We start from the raw sequence: 17964 nt of genomic DNA, 5'->3' as shown, positions 1-17964 counted from the left end.
ACTGTGTGTGGTGTGGGCAAGAACCCCATTGCTGCCTAGCAATTAAAGTACCTCTTCCACTGCCTGCTAAGGTAGTGGCAGCAAAAGCCCAGTGCAGCGTCGGGACTTTCATGAAAGGGTAACTATAGTATCAGCGGAGGCTATGTGGAGTACAGGAATGAGGTGCCCCAACCCTTCCCATCCAAAGTGGTACAGTGGAGACCAGCGGGGTAACCTGAACCACCCCCTCCCAGTGTAACTAGGAGTACCACCTACTAGGTGTCAACCAAGACAGACTGGAGGGCCTGGACTTCCACCCCACCTGACAGTAACAAGGCAGGGTCCTTCATCACCCATCACAATGGTATCAGGAAAAGCCCTGCTAAAACACGAGATTTAATCTCAAGTCTTAGGTACCTAAAATGTCCAGGATTTGACTTAAAAAAAAATCACTCATCATCCCAAGAACCAGAAGATCACAAACAGAATGACAAAAGACAATGTGGTACCAATAATGACATGAAATATTAAAATTATCTAGCAAGGATTTTAAAGAAATCATCATAAAAATACTTCACAAGCAATTACAATGACACGTAAATGAAAAAAATGAAAAGTCTCCACAAAGAGAGGAATCTCAGCAAAGAAATAGAAGAGATAAAGAATAATCAAAGGAAAATTTTAGAACTAAAAATACAATAACTATAAATAACTCAGTAAATGAACTCAAAATCAAATGGAGATATAGGAATGCTGTATTTTTTACATCATTTTTCTGCAAACCTACACCTTCTCTAATTAAAACAAAATACAGAATGGAGATGACAGAGGAAACAATCAGGGAACATGAATTACCCAATATGAACAACAGAAAAAGCAGACTAAAGAAATACAATGAATAGTCTCCAGGACTATTAAAAAATCTAAAATTCATGCCCTTGAAGTCCCAGAAGGAGAAGGAAAAGTAAGTGGGGCTGAAAAAAAAATCAAGAAATAATGGCTTAAAATTTTCCAAAGTTATTACCATTGGATACTATGCCAAACATTAAAGTGGCCAAGCCCTTGGTCTTGAGGCTTGCTTTTGTGATGCTTATGTATGTTGCAGAGAAGCTTAGCCTACTATAGATATGCCTAAGAGTCACCTCCAGAGGACATCTTACTTCTGGAGGACCTCTTGTTGCTCAGATGTTGCCTCACTCCCTCTAAGTCCAACTCTGCAAGTGGAATCATTTCACATCCCCCTACATGGGACATGACATCCAGGGGTGAACGTCTTCCTGGCAGCATGGAAAATGACCCCCAGGGATGAGTGTGGCCCTGGCACCATGGGATCAACAATGCCATCCTTACCAAAAGGGGGAAAAGAAGTTTAACAAACAAGGTATCAGTGGTTGAGAGAGTTCAAATAGAGTTGAGAGATTACTCTGGAGGTCACTCTTACATAAGCTTCAGTTAGACACTGCTAGCTATCGTAACTTGCCAAACCCCAACCAAAACCATTCCAGCCAATCCTAGGGCAATATATAAGTTTCTACAGGTATCTAGGTAGGGTAGATACTGCCTAGGGTAACTTTTCAGAAACCTACAATCTTCAGATGGGTCCCTGGACAAGATAAGTCCTGAAACCTAGAGGGGCTAGCCTCTCCAGAACATCAGCTAGATCCATCCCCCTACCCCATATTATTAACAGCCCCTTCCAACATTAAAAAGTTAGAATGAACATAGCCCAAATACCCCTAAAGAGTGGCAGAAAGATCAAAGGTAATGGTAGAGTTATACAGAGAAGGTAGGGTTTAACAAATAAGTATGACTGCTGAATCATTATACTGATATTTCTTTTAGTTTCCAGCAAGTAGAAGTTAAAACCTAAAATTATGGAACTGTAACCCATACCAAACTCTGATACCTGTTTTACAACTAATTGAGGGGCTGTACTTTGGAACTTATTGCTTTTTTGTATATACATTATTTTTCACAAAAAAGAAAAAAGAGGAGGAGGAGCATAACAAAAAAGATAGGATTTAACAAATGAGTATGTTTGCTGAATATTGATATTTCTTTTGGTCTCCAGTGTCTTGAAGCAGCTAGAAGAAAAAAATGAAAAATTGTGGACCTGTATAACCCATACCAAACTTTAAAATCTGTTCTATAACTACTTGTTAAAAGGTACTTGGAAATTTATTGCTTTTTTGTATATACATTTCATTAAAATGTATATTAAATTAAAAAACATTAAAAAAGTTTTAAAAATTTCCCAAGAGACTTCCTGGAAGATGGCGGCTTAGTAAGACGCGCGGATCTTAGTTTCTTCTCCAGGACACCTACTAGGGGAGTAAAAACGATACAGAAAGCGCCCAAAGCCACAACAGAGATAAAAAAGACAGCGTACCCCATCCTGGAACGGCTGGCTGGCTGAGAGAAGCAGCTCGGGTGAGATCGCCGAGGCGCGCGGGCCTTACCGGGCGGGGTGGCAAGCGGCCGGAGTTACTCCCTTCCCCCTTCCCGGGCCGGCTGGGAGAATTGGAGAGGTGGTCCCCTGAAAACAAGGCGGCTGGCGCCCACACCACGCGCAGCCCCCGGACCAACTGAGAGAATTGGATCGGAAACCCCCAGGCCGCGGAGAACGGTGACGGGTGGGGGAGGCCCCTTCCAAACCCGTGACTCCCGGGGAACGTGCACTCTCTCGGGCGGGCCGCTGCCGCTGGCGCCCTCCTGCCACGCTTGTTGCCCAGGGCCGACTAGGAAATTCGGACGGGCTCTTTCCCTGGCTGCGGCGACCAGCAACCCTCCCTGCGTTCGGACACCCTCCCTGCGTTCGGACACCCTCCCTGCGTTCGGACACCCTCCCTGTGTTCGGACCCTGGGCCGGCTCAAGCCGCTTCGGCTAGCGAACCCCCAGGACGGCGAGTGTTTTCCAAAGTTAAAGGTCCCACAGCACCTTTTACTGGTGGGACCCGCAGACAAACGTGTGCCACGAGCGCCACCTACTGGGCAGGATAAGAAAAACAGAACCCAGAGATTTCACAGAAAAATATTACAACCTTGCTGGGTCCAACACCAAGAGAAATCTGAATAAATGCCCAGACGCCAGCAGCAGAAGATAACTGTCCACGCTCAAAAGATTGAGAATATGGCTCAGTCAAAGGAACAAACCAATAGCTCAAATGAGACACAAGAGCTGAGACAACTAATGCTGAATATACGAACAGAAATGGAAAACCTCTTCAAAAATGAAATCGATAAATTGAGGGAGGACATGAAGAGGACATGGGCTGAACATAAAGAAGAAATAGAAAAACTGAAAAAACAAATCGCAGAACTTATGGAAGTGAAGGATAAAGTAGCAAACATAGAAAAAATAATGGATAGCTACAATGATAGATTTAAAGAGACAGAAGATAGAATTAGTGATTTGGAGGATGGAACATCTGAATTCCAAAAAGAAACAGAAACTATAGGGAAAAGAATGGAAAAATTTGAACAGGGTATCAGGGAACTCAAGGACAATATGAACCGCACAAATATACGTGTTGTGGGTGTCCCAGAAGGAGAAGAGAAGGGAAAAGGAGGAGAAAAACTAATGGAAGAAATTATCACTGAAAATTTCCCAACTCTTATGAAAGACCTAAAATTACAGATCCAAGAAGTGCAGCGCACCCCAAAGAGATTAGACCCAAATAGGCATTCTCCAAGACACTTACTAATGTCAGAGGTCAAAGAGAAAGAGAAGATCTTGAAAGCAGCAAGAGAAAAACAATCCATTACATACAAGGGAAACACAATAAGACTTTGTGTAGATTTCTCAGCAGAAACCATGGAAGCTAGAAGACAGTGGGATGATATATTTAAAATACTAAAAGAGAAAAACTGCCAACCAAGACTCCTATATCCAGCAAAATTATCCTTCAAAAACGAGGGAGAAATTAAAACATTCTCAGACAAAAAGTCACTGAAAGAATTTGTGACCAAGAGACCAGCTCTGCAAGAAATACTAAAGGGAGCACTAGAGTCAGATACAAAAAGACAGAAGAGAGAGATATGGAAAAGAGTGTAGAAAGAAGGAAAATCAGATATGATATATATAATACAAAAGGCAAAATGGTAGAGGAAAATATTAACCAAACAGTAATAACACTAAATGTCAATGGACTGAATTCCCCAATCAAAAGACATAGATTGGCAGAATGGATTAAAAAACAGGATCCTTCGATATGCTGTCTACAGGAAACACATCTTAGACCCAAAGATAAACATAGGTTGAAAGTGAAAGGTTGGGAAAAGATATTTCATGCAAATAACAACCAGAAAAGAGCAGGAGTGGCTATACTAATATCCAACAAATTAGACTTCAAATGTAAAACAGTTAAAAGAGACAAAGAAGGACACTATATACTAATAAAAGGAACAATTAAACAAGAAGACATAACAATCATAAATATTTACGCACCGAATCAGAATGCCCCAAAATACGTGAGGAATATACTGCAAACACTGAAAAGGGAAATAGACTCATATACCATAATAGTTGGAGACTTCAACTCACCACTCTCATCAAGGGACAGAACATCTAGACAGAGGATCAACAAAGAAATAGAGAATCTGAATATTACTATAAATGAACTAGACTTAATAGACATTTATAGGACATTACATCCCACAACAGCAGGATACACCTTTTTCTCAAGTGCTCATGGATCATTCTCAAAGATAGACCATATGCTGGGTCACAAAGCAAGTCTTAACAAATTTAAAAAGATTGAAATCTTACACAACACTTTCTCGGACCATAAAGGAATGATGTTGGAAATCAATAATAGGCAGAGTGCCAGAAAATTCACAAATACGTGGAGGCTCAACAACACACTCCTAAACAACGACTGGGTCAAAGAAGAAATTGCAAGAGAAATTAGCAAATACCTCGAGGCGAATGAAAATGAAAACACAACATATCAAAACTTATGGGACGCAGCAAAGGCAGTGCTAAGAGGGAAATTTATTGCTCTAAATGCCTATATCAGAAAAGAAGAAAAGGCAAAAATTCAGGAATTAACTATCCATTTGGAAGAACTGGAGAAAGAACAGCAAGCTAACCCCAAAGCAAGCAAAAGGAAAGAAATAACAAAGATTAGAGCACAAATAAATGAAATTGAAAACATGAAAACAATAGAGAAAATCAATAAGGCCAGAAGTTGGTTCTATGAGAAAATCAATAAGATTGATGGGCCCTTAGCAAGATTGACAAAAAGAAGAAGAGAGAGGATGCAAATAAATAAGATCAGAAATGGAAGAGGAGACATAACTACTGACCTCACAGAAATAAAGGAGGTAATAACAGGATACTATGAACAACTTTACGCTAATAAATACAACCATTTAGAGGAAATGGACGGGTTCCTGGAAAGACATGAACAACCAACTTTGACTCAAGAAGACATAGATGACCTCAACAAACCAATCACAAGTAAAGAAATAGAATTAGTCATTCAAAAGCTTCCTAAAAAGAAAAGTCCAGGACCAGATGGCTTCACATGTGAATTCTACCAAACGTTCCAGAAAGAATTTAGTACCAATTCTCTTCAAACTCTTCAAAAAAATCGAAGTGGAGGGAAAACTACCTAATTCATTCTATGAAGCCAACATCATCCTCATACCAAAACCAGGCAAAGATATTACAAAAAAAGAAAACTACAGACCAATCTCTCTAATGAATACAGATGCAAAAATCCTCAATAAAATTCTAGCAAATCGTATCCAACAACACATTAAAAGAATTATACATCATGACCAAGTAGGATTCATCCCAGGTATGCAAGGATGGTTCAACATAAGAAAATCAATTAATGTAATACACCATATCAACAAATCAAAGCAGAAAAATCACATGATCATCTCAATTGATGCAGAGAAGGCATTTGACAAGATTCAACATCCTTTCCTGTTGAAAACACTTCAAAAGATAGGAATACAAGGGAACTTCCTTAAAATGATAGAGGGAATATATGAAAAACCCACAGCTAATATCATCCTCAATGGGGAAAAATTGAAAACTTTCCCCCTAAGATCAGGAACAAGACAAGGATGTCCACTATCACCACTATTATTCAACATTGTGTTGGAGGTTCTAGCCAGAGCAATTAGACAAGAAAAAGAAATACAAGGCATCAAAATTGGAAAGGAAGAAGTAAAACTATCACTGTTTGCAGACGATATGATACTATACGTCGAAAACCCGGAAAAATCCACAACAAAACTACTAGAGCTAATAAATGAGTACAGCAAAGTAGCAGGTTACAAGATCAACATTCAAAAATCTGTAGCATTTCTATACACTAGTAATGAACAAGCGGAGGGGGAAATCAAGAAACGAATCCCATTTACAATTGCAACTAAAAGAATAAAATACCTAGGAATAAATTTAACTAAAGAGACAAAAAACCTATATAAAGAAAACTACAAAAAACTGCTAAAAGAAATCACAGAAGACCTAAATAGATGGAAGGGCATACCGTGTTCATGGATTGGAAGACTAAATATAGTTAAGATGTCAATCCTACCTAAATTGATTTACAGATTCAATGCAATACCAATCAAAATCCCAACAACTTATTTTTCAGAAATAGAAAAACCAATAAGCAAATTTATCTGGAAGGGCAGGGTGCCCCGAATTGCTAAAAACATCTTGAGGAAAAAAAACGAAGCTGGAGGTCTCGCGCTGCCTGACTTTAAGGCATATTATGAAGCCACAGTGGTCAAAACAGCATGGTATTGGCATAAAGATAGATATATCGACCAATGGAATCGAATAGAGTGCTCAGATATAGACCCTCTCATCTATGGACATTTGATCTTTGATAAGGCAGTCAAGCCAACTCACCTGGGACAGAGCAGTCTCTTCAATAAATGGTGCCTAGAGAACTGGATATCCATATGCAAAAGAAGGAAAGAAGACCCATCTCTCACACCCTATACAAAAGTTAACTCAAAATGGATCAAAGATCTAAACATTAGGTCTAAGACCATAAAACAGTTAGAGGAAAATGTTGGGAGATATCTTATGGATCTTACAATTGGAGGCGGTTTTATGGACCTTAAACCTAAAGCAAGAGCACTGAAGAAGGAAATAAATAAATGGGAACTCCTCAAAATTAAACACTTTTGTGCATCAAAGAACTTCATCAAGAAAGTAGAAAGACAGCCTACACAATGGGAGACAATATTTGGAAATGATATATCAGATAAAGGTCTAGTATCCAGAATTTATAAAGAGATTGTTCATCTCAACAACAAAAAGACAGCCAACCCAATTACAAAATGGGAAAAAGACTTGAACAGACACCTCTCAGAAGAGGAAATACGGATGGCCAAGAGGCACATGAAGAGATGCTCAATGTCCCTGGCCATTAGAGAAATGCAAATCAAAACCACAATGAGATATCATCTCACACCCACCAGAATGGCCATTATCAACAAAACAGAAAATGACAAGTGCTGGAGAGGATGCGGAGAAAGAGGCACACTTATCCACTGTTGGTGGGAATGTCAAAGGGTGCAACCACTGTGGAAGGCAGTTTGGCGGTTCCTCAAAAAGTTGAATATAGAATTGCCATACGACCCAGCAATACCATTGCTAGGTATCTACTCAAAGGACTTAAGGGCAAAGACACAAACGGACATTTGCACACCAATGTTTATAGCAGCATTATTTACAATTGCAAAGAGATGGAAACAGCCAAAATCTCCATCAACAGAAGAGTGGCTAAACAAACTGTGGTATATACATACGATGGAATATTATGCAGCTTTAAGACAAGATAAACTTATGAACCATGTAATAACATGGATGGACCTAGAGAATATTATGCTGAGTGAATCCAGCCAAAAACTAAAGGACAAATACTGTATGGTCCCACTGATGTGAACGGACATTCGAGAATAAACTTGAAATATGTCATTGGTAATAGAGTTCAGCAGGAGTTAGAAACAGGGTAAGACAATGGGTAATTGAAGCTGAAGGGATACAGACTGTGCAACAGGACTAGATAAAAAAACTCAAAAATGGACAGCACAATAATACCTAATTGTAAAGTAATCATGTTAAAACACTGAATGAAGCTGCATCTGAGCTATAGGTTTTTGTTTTGTTTTGTTTTGTTTTGTATTGATTTTACTATTATTACTTTTATTTTTTTCTCTATATTAACATTCTATATCTTTTTCGGTTATGTTGCTAGTTCTTCTAAACCAATGCAAATGTACTAAGAAATGATGATCATGCATCTATGTGATGATGTTAAGAATTAATGATTGCATGTGTAGAATGGTATGATCTCTAAATGTTGGGTTAATTTCTTTTTTTCCGTTAATTAAAAAAAAAAAAAAAAAAGAGAAGGGATAATTGGAGATGAAGGGATACAGACTGTACAACGGGACTGGATATAAAAACTCAGAAATGGACAGCACAATACTACCCAATTGTAATGCAATTATGTTAAAACACTGAATGAAGCTGCATGTGAGGTATAGGTTTTTTGTTTTTGTTTTTTTTGTGTTTTTTTCTTTCTATTATTGTTTTAATTCTTATTCTGTTGTCTTTTTATTTCTTTTTCTAAATCGATGCAAATGTACTAAGAAATGATGAATATGCAACTATGTGATGTTATTAAGAATTACTGATTGTACATGTAAAAAAAAAAAAAATTTCCCAAATTTAACAAAAACAAAGAGATGACCAACCCCAAACAGGATAAACCCAAAGAAACTATACCAAGACACATAATTGGCAAGCTTCTGAAAAGTAAAGACAAAGAACATACCCAGAGAGAAAGAACGTATATACCGGTAAGGGGAAAGAAACTTGAAAGACAGCAGGTTTCTCACCAGAAACCAGGAAGGCCATAATGTAACAGTATAGTATTTATTGAGTGCTAAAATAAAAGAACTGGGTTGCACTGTCAACCTAGAATTCTATACCATTGAAATATCTTTCAAAATGAAGACAAAATGAGAAGGTATCACCAGCAGATAAATCCTAAGGAAACAGCTAAAGGAAATTAACTAAAAAGAATCCTGAAATATCAGAAGGTAAGAAAACACACTAAGGGCAAAAATAGGTATAAATAAAATAGATTTTCCTTCTCATCTTAAATTTTCTAAGGTGTCAATTCTCCCCAAATTCATATGCAGGTTTAAAGCAATTTCTATCAGAAACCCAGCAAGATTATTTTGTAGACAAATGAATTCTAATTATTATGGAAAGGCAAAAGAACCAGAATAGCGAAAACAATTCTGAAAAGGAAAAATAAAATTCAGTGATACTACTTGTTCTAGTTTGCTAGCTGCCGGAATGCAATATACCAGAAACAGAATGGCTTTTAAAAGGGGGAATTGAATGAGTTGCTAGTTTACAGTTCTAAGGCCAGGAAAATGTCCCAATTAAAACAAGTCTATAGACATGTCCAATCTAAGGCATCCATCCAAGGAAAGATACCTTGGTTCAAGAAGGCCAATGAAGTTCAGGGTTTCTCTCTCAAGTGAAAAGACACATGGTGAACACAGTCAGGGCTTCTCTCTCAGCTGGATGGGCACATGGGGAACACGGTATCTGCTAGCCTTCTCTCCTGGCTTCCTGTTTCATGAAGTTCCTCGGGAGGTGTTCTCCTTCTTCATCTCCAAAGGTCACTGGCTCATGGACTCGTGTAGCTTTGTGGTGCTACAACATCCTCTGCTCTCTCTGAATCTCTTATTCTCCAAAATGTTTCCTCTTTTATAGGACTTCAGAAACTAATCAAGACCCACCGGAATGGGTGGAGACATATCATCACTTAATCCAGCTTAACAACCACTCTCGATTATATCACATCTCCAGGGAGATGATCTAATTACAGTTTCAAACATACAATGCTGAATAGGGATTAGAAGAAATGGCTACCTTTACAAAATGGGATTAGAATTAAAACATGGCTTTTCTAGGGGACACACATCCTTTCAAACCAGCACACCACTCTACCCAATTTTAAGACTCATGTATGGTACTGGTGGAGGATAAACATGACGATCAATGAACAGAACAGAGAATATAAAAATAGCACTCCCACCTCGCCACAAATATGGCCAACTGATTTTTGACAAACAGATAAAATAATTCCAAGAAGAAACAATAGTTTTCTTAACAAATGTTGATGGAGCAAATTGGACATTCATGGGCAAAAAAAAAAACAAAACAAGAATCTCAACCTTAACCTCACATCTCATAAACAATAACTCAAAATGGATCACAGACTTAAATGTAAAGCCTAAGATTACAAACTTTCAGAAGATAACACAGGAGAATCATCTTCAGGAATTCGGGTGAGGTAAAGTGCTAGACATGACAAAAATATGCTCCACAAAAGGAAAAGCTGATAAACTGGACCACATCAAAATTTAAAATCTGTGAAAGGCTCTGTTGAGAGGATAAAAAGACAAGCTACAGATTGAAAAATTATTTACAAACCACATATCCAAAGAATTCCTATTTAGAACATATATATAAGAATTCTCAAACTCAACATTAAAAACAAAACAAACAGTTTAGAAAATGGGCAAAAGACATGAAGAGATATTTCACTGAAGAGGATACACAGATTAGCAAATAAGTACATGAAACGATGTTCAAGATCACCAGTCATTAGGAAAACACAAAGTAAGAACATTATAAGATATTACTACACTCCTGTTAAGATAGCTAAAATAAAAACTAGCAGCATCAAATGTTGGTTAAGATGTGGAGAAGCTGAAGCTCTCATATACCTCTGGTGGAAAAGTAAAATGGTAAGAGTCACTTTGGAAAGTACTTTGTCAGTTTTTTTAAAAACGAAGCATACACTTACCAAATGACCCAGCAACTGCATTTGCACTATTTGTAACAGCCAAACACCAGAACAACCAAAATATCAGTCAATAGGTAAGTAGCTAACAATCTGTGGTACATTCTACCATGGAAAACTGCTTTACTACAAAAAAGAACAGACTACTGATACATGCAACAACTTGGATGGATCTCAAGGGCATCATGCTGAGTGAATGAAGTCAATCTGAAGACGTCACATGCTGTATGATCCCATTTATATAACACTGTATAAATGACAAAATTATAAAAGTGGAGAACAGATCAGTGATTGACAAAATGAAGGGCAGGAGGGTGTGACCATGAAGACATGTAGCAGGAGGAGGGCTTTGTGATGGAAAAGTTTTATATCCTGATTGAAATGGTGGTTACCCAACTCTACATATGTGATGCAATGACACAGAATTAGACATAAACATTGTGCCAACATCAAATTTCCAGTTTTAATTTTATCTAAGATATAACATTGGGGGAAACTGGGTGAAGGATGCATGAAACCTCACCATACTATCTTTGCAATTTCTCTGTAATTATTTAAAAATTAAAAAATAAAAGGAAAAAAAAAAAGCAGGAGGGCGGGCCATGGTGGCTCAGTAGGCAAGACTGCTTGCCTGCCATGCCAGAGGACCTGGGTTCGATTCCCGGTGCCTGCCCATGTAAAAATAAATAAATAAAGAGTATTTGCTTTGGGCGGGCCACGGTGGCTCAGCAGGTAAGAGTGCTTGCCTGCCATGCTCGAGGACCCAGGTTCGATTCCTGGTGCCTGCCCATGTAAAAAAAAAAAAGCAGGAGTACCTCACACAAGAGAGACTGCTATATGAAGCACTAAACAATCAGTGCCTTTAACTAGGGAATACCCCAAGGTATTAAATATAGCATTTTTTTCTGATTATAAAGAGAATTCAAGAAGTTCAAAAAGTATAAACTATAAATCATAAAAGTCTCATTTCCCAATGCAATTATCACTAACATAATTCATTTTTATATCTATTTTAAAAACAAAATATGCTCAATATGAATAAGAGTATAAAATAATTGCTTTATTTCATGAAAACGAAAGATAAGGAAATAATCCATTTAAAGAAAAAAGTTTAGAGTACATTTCTAATTTCTCAAATGCTAACTAAAGATTAAAAAAAAGAAAAAGGTGGGCAGCAGAGAGCGCCCAGCTTTTCCCCATTCAGATTCTGTGAGGCTCAAAGTTCTTCCCTACCTCAGGGGCTGGTGTGGCATAGGCTGTGTAAGGAGGTGGAGATGATGCCACAGCTGTCTCATCGTACATGACTTCTGATCCAACATAAGCCTACAGGAGAGAAGTGAGAAATTATGAGAGAAGGTGGGTTGCCAGTGCAACGTCATGCTCATAGATACTATATATATATATCCTTTTTAATTTGCAAATAAAAAATTAAAGGACGTAAAGTTTAATATTTAAGCAACAAATATAATAGCTCTCTGGGAAGTAGAAAAAGGAAGAAGGAAAAATCCACTCAAACAAGGAGGGCCCACACCACTCTGGTGCCTCTGAATTCAGGAGCGAGGCAGTCCTCACTTAAACCTCAGTAGGAAAAGAACTCTCCCTGCCCAGGAATGCCCACCAGAGACTCTCACTGTTGTCCAAAGCCTGTCAAAGGATGTTAAGATAGACTGAATTATGCACCCCAACAGAAATAGTCTTAATCTTAATCCGCATTACTGTGAATGTGAACCTACTGTAAATAAGACCTCCTAAAAATTTCTAGTCAAGATGTGGCTCAACTGAATGAGGGTGGATCATAATCCACATTACTGGAGGCTTTATAAATGGAAGAAACCGAAAGCCAGAAGTTAGAAAAGACCACAAAGGAAGGAGAAGTCAGGGAAAATGAAGACTAGAAAGAAAAGGACATTACCACATGACAGTTGGCAGAGATATAAACCAAGGACCCCAAGGATTGCTGGCAGCCAGCACCAGAATGCTACAGCCTTCAGGGAGCAAGCAAGGCTTGCCAATATGTTTTTTAAGATTACTGTTCAGACTTATTAAGAATTCCTATTAATAATTAGGAAAGCATCAAACAATCTGATGGAAAAGAAGGAAAATGTTATAAAGTGACTTCAGAACTTGTCAATATCTAGATTCGGGATGACTTTAGCCTGAAAACTGTGATCCAATAAATTTCTATTGTTGAACCAAAACCAGTCTGTGATATTTGTGATAGGAGTTCTCGCAAACTAAGACAGATTTTACACAACCGTCAATAACCCTTCTGTTCACAAATAAAAACCCTACAATCTGGAATGTAGTAGTCAGGGATATATTCTAACAGTTTGGTTGTTGCATTAAAATATATATATATATCTCCAGTGGAATATATATTACTCTCCAGTGGAAAAGAGAAACACATCAGCTCTTTAAAAACTTCCATATAAAGAAATGCTTGGAATCTTGCCCTAACTACATAGATCATTAATACGAATCCCATCCAAGAAGAGGATTTTCACAAAAGAAAAGGATTCTATGTACCTAGGGAGTACATAAGTGTAGGGAGTAGAATAAGTCTAGGGAGACAAATTGACTTGCACTGATAGAAGTAGGAAACATTGTTATTTGGATATCATGCTTTTCTAGTTTCTTTTTCCAAATGTACAATTCTTTCATAAGCTCAATCTACCTATTTATTTTCTTCCCATAAAGATAAAGGAGAAAATAAAATTGTTGACCACAGCAGTAAAGTTGCCTTGATCTCCTGACAGACACAAAGATGGCATTACTAGCCTTTACAAATGGGGGGTCACTGACCTTCAAAGGTCAGAAACAGGACTAGAGATAAATACAAGCCCCCCAAAATATTCATGTCAAAGGCTGAGATGCTATGCATAGAAAGAACCCCGTGGTCCTCTTTTATTGAGACTTCATTGCAAACTGTAACAGAATTCGAAGTATTACAAAGCTTAGTAAGATACAAATACTTCTAGAAAAACAACACTGGAGCCAGCATGTCTAGGCGAGAACAGCTCTTTCTGCCAATCTGTTTGGTAAACCCAGCTTGGTCACTGCCATCAAAAGGTGTCCTGCCTGGCTCTGCCCAATTATCCTTTCCCAGACTCCTATTTTCCTATTTCCTACAGCAAGAATACATGAAAACATGACTGATGATCGCCAACAGCCCATTACCAACATGCAACTTACTGTGTTTGTCCTGGAATCTTGGAGTGTAAACTTCCAGGCCCTGGAGAAAAGAAAAGCAAAAGGGTAATTCATTTGAGGCAATCCACCAACTACTTTAATGATTTTCAAATTCTGGTTGGCATCCTAATTCCTGAAAATACTTGCAAGAACAGGTTTCAGACCTCACCTGATAACCCATTCAATCATTTGAGACATGCACTTAGAAGATATAATACATCTATACTACATATCATACATAACATTTAAAATATAATCCATACTAAATTGTTTTTACATTACCTTCAATACACTTAAATTGTACCATGGATAACATACAACTCATTCTGTCAGTTTATATCACACACAGATTATCTACATAATGTTCCATGATTTGAGTAGACTGAGACTATCAGCAACATTTTGCCATTAAAAATAATGCTGCTCACTTAACTGTCTATTTGATTGTGGTTGAAAGGGGAAGTTTAGGGTCATTTACGCCCACAAAAGGAAAACCAGAGGATAAAATACGGGACTGCACAACACAGAGAACCCTGTTATGGACAATGACTGTGGTTAATAGTACAAATATAAGAATGTTCTTCCATGAACGAAAATAAATATACGTCACTATTACAAGGCATTAATAATAGAGTGGTAAATGGGAAAAATACACCTAATGCAAACTATGGACTATAGTTAACAATAATATTTTAATATTCTTTCATTAAAATTATAAGAGTACCCAACCAATGCTAAGCGTGAATAATAGAGGGATATGAGGGGTCTAGGGTTTTTCTTTTTGGAGCAAGGAAAATATTCTAAAATTGATCATGGTAATGAATACACAACTCTGTGATTTTACAGAGCTACTGATTATACATTTTGGATGGACTGTATGGGATATGAATAAAACTGCTTAAAAAAGATATAATTCCCAGAATATTGTAAAAACATCTTAAAATAAATGACTGCATGACTCTTAAAAAAGGTATAATAATAATGCTACTACAACTTCCGGAGAAGATGGCGGCTTAGTAAGTTGCGCGGATCTTAGTTTCTCCTTCAGAACAGCTACTAGGGGAGTAGAAACGATACAGAACAGCTCCCAAAGCCACAACAGAGATAAAAAAGACAGCGTACCCCATCCTGGAACGGCTGGCTGGCTGAGAGAACCCGCTCTGGTGAGATTGCCGAGGGGCGTGGGCTTCACCGGGCGGGGCAGAAAGCGGCCGGAGTCACTCCCTCCCCCCTTCCCGGGCCGGCTGGGAAAATTGGACAGGCGGTCCCCTCAAACCGCGGCGGCTGGTGCCCACACCACGGCATGGCCCCCCGGACCAACTGAGAGAATTGGATCAGAAATCCCCAGGCCGCGGAGAACGGCGACGGGGGGGGGGCCCTTCCAAACCCGTGACTCCCCGGGAACGGTGCACTCTCCTGGGCGGGCCGCTGCGGCTGGCACCCTCCCGCCACGCTTGGTGCCCCGGGCCGACTAGGAAATTCGGATGGGCGCTTTCCCGGGCTGCGGCAGCCAGTGACCCTCCCCACGTTCGGACCCCGGGCCGGCTGGCGCTCTTCCAGGCCGCTTCGGCTGGCGAACCTCCCGGACGGCGAGAGTTTTCCAAAGTTAAAGGACCCACAGCACCTTTTACTGGATGAACCTGCAGACAAACGTGTGCCACGAGCGCCACCTACTGGGCAGGATAAGAAAAACAGAACCCAGAGAGTTCACAGAAAAATCTTCCAAACTTTTGGATCCAACACCCAGGGAAATCTGTCTAAATGCGCAGACGCCAGCAGAAGATAACGGATCACGCTCAAAAAATTGAAAATACTTTCTCCGCCGGCCCGCCGCGCGGCGCCCACACCCCGCAGCAGCCGACCCGCCCGCCCTCCTTCTCCCCTCTCTTTCTCCGCCGGCCCGCCGCGCGGCGCCCACGCCCCGCTGCAGCCGACCCGCCCGCCCTCCTTCTCCCCTCTCTTTCTCCGCCGGCCCGCCGCGCGGCGCCCACGCCCTGCAGCAGCCGACCCGCCCGCCCTCCTTCTCCCCTGTCCTCACCCTCCTGCTCCGGCCGCTCTCCAACCACCACGGTGCCCTCTTCCCCCACCTTCACCGGCTCCTCCACCACCAGCCTCTACAGCCTTGCCGCCCTCACCTTTCCTCCTCCAGAACAGCTACTGGGGGAGTGGAGATAATACAGAGCAGCTCCCGGAGCCACGAGGGAGAGCAAAGGGACGGCGTACCCCATCCTGGAACGGCTGACTATCTGGGAGAACCAGCTCCGGTGAGATCACCAAGGGGCACGGGCTTTCCTGGGTGGGACGGCAAGCGACCGGAGTCCCTCCCTTCCACCTTCCCAGGCCAGCTGGTAGAATTGGACAGGCGGTCCCCTTAGGCCGCGGCGGCTGGTGCCCCCACCACACGAGGCCCCCTGGAACAACTGAGGTAGTTGGGTCGGAAATACCCAGACTGCGGAGAACAGTGACCGGGGGATCCCTTCCAAACACGTGACTCCCCTGTCGGCTGGGAATAGTGCACTCTCCTGGGCTGCGACAGCTGGCGCCCTCCCGCCACGCTTGGTGCCCCGGGCCGACTAGCTAATTCGGCCGGACGCTCTCCCGTGCTGCGGCGGCCGGCGACCCTCCCCGCATTCGGAACCCCAGGCCGGCTGGCATTCTTCCAAGACGCTTCGGCTGCCGAACCTCCCCTACGGCGAGAATTTTCCAGAGTTAAAGGACCCACAGCAACTTTAACTGGTGGAACCCGTAGACAAACGTGTGCCACGAGCGCCACCTACTGGGCAGGATAAGAAAAACAGAACCCAGATATTGCACAGAAAAATCTTTCAACCTGTGGGGTCGAACACCCAGGGAAATCTGAGTAAATGCCCAGACGCCAGCAGAAGATAACGGATCACGCTCAGAAAATTGAACATATGGCCCAGTCAAACGAAGAAACCAATAGTTCAAATGAGATACAGGAGCTGAAACAACTAATGCTGAATATACGAACAGAAATGGAAAACCTCTTCAAAAACGAAATCGACAAATTGAGGGAGGACATGAAGAAGACAGGGGCTGAACATAAAGAAGAAATAAAAAAACTGAAAAAACAAATCACAGAACCTATGGAAGTGAAAGATAAAGTAGAAAAGATGGAAAAAACAATGGATAGCTACAATGACAGATTTAAAGAAACAGAAGATAGAATTAGTGATTTGGAGGATGAAACATCTGAATTCCAAAAAGAAACAGAAACTATCCGGAAAAGAATGGAAAAATTTGAACAGGGTATCAGGGAACTCAAGGACAATGTGAACCGTACAAATATACGTGTAGTGGGTATCCCAGAAGGAGAAGAGAAGGGAAAAGGAGGAGAAAAACTAATGGAAGAAATTATCACTGAAAATTTCCCAACTCTTATGAAAGACCTAAAATTACAGATCCAAGAAGTGCAGCGCACCCCAAAGAGATTAGACACAAATAGGCGTTCCCCAAGACACTTACTAGTTAGAATGTCAGAGGTCAAAGAGAAAGAGAGGATCTTGAAAGCAGCGAGAGAAAAACAATCCGTCACATACAAGGGAAACCCAATAAGACTATGGGTAGATTTCTCAGCAGAAACCATGGAAGCTAGAAGACAGTGGGATGATATATTTAAATTACTAAAAGAGAAAAACCGCCAGCCAAGACTCCTATATCCAGCAAAATTGTACGTCAAAAATGAGGGAGAAATTAAAACATTCTCAGACAAAAAGTCACTAAGAGAATTTGTGACCAAGAGACCAGCTCTGCAAGAAATACTAAAGGAAGCACTAGAGTCAGAACCGAAAAGACAGGAGAGACATGGAGAAAAGTGTAGAAAGAAGGAAAGTCAGATATGATATATATAATACAAAAGGCAAAATGGTAGAGGAAAATATTATCCAAACAGTAATAACTCTAAATGTCA

The 17964-nt window shown here is 40.3% G+C and overlaps 1 protein-coding gene across 3 annotated transcripts in view; it reads right to left on the bottom strand.

Annotated features, from left to right (window-relative positions):
* The window catches only part of PLEKHB2 (pleckstrin homology domain containing B2), a 75546-nt gene that overhangs the window by 9815 nt on the left and 47767 nt on the right, over positions 1-17964 (bottom strand). For all 3 annotated transcript variants that reach the window (XM_077153426.1, XM_077153427.1, XM_077153425.1), the window contains exons 5-6: positions 14037-14076; positions 12078-12167 (exon numbers count right to left, since the gene is read on the bottom strand). In XM_077153426.1, the coding sequence (XP_077009541.1) occupies positions 12078-12167; positions 14037-14076 (130 nt within the window). The remainder of the gene's footprint in view (positions 1-12077; positions 12168-14036; positions 14077-17964) is intronic.

This window comes from Tamandua tetradactyla, chromosome 3, assembly GCF_023851605.1.
Source record: "Tamandua tetradactyla isolate mTamTet1 chromosome 3, mTamTet1.pri, whole genome shotgun sequence".
Classification (NCBI taxonomy): Eukaryota; Metazoa; Chordata; class Mammalia; order Pilosa; family Myrmecophagidae; genus Tamandua; species Tamandua tetradactyla.
The sequence above is the reverse complement of the archived record's forward strand: the minus strand, read 5'-3'. Positions and strand labels throughout refer to the sequence as shown.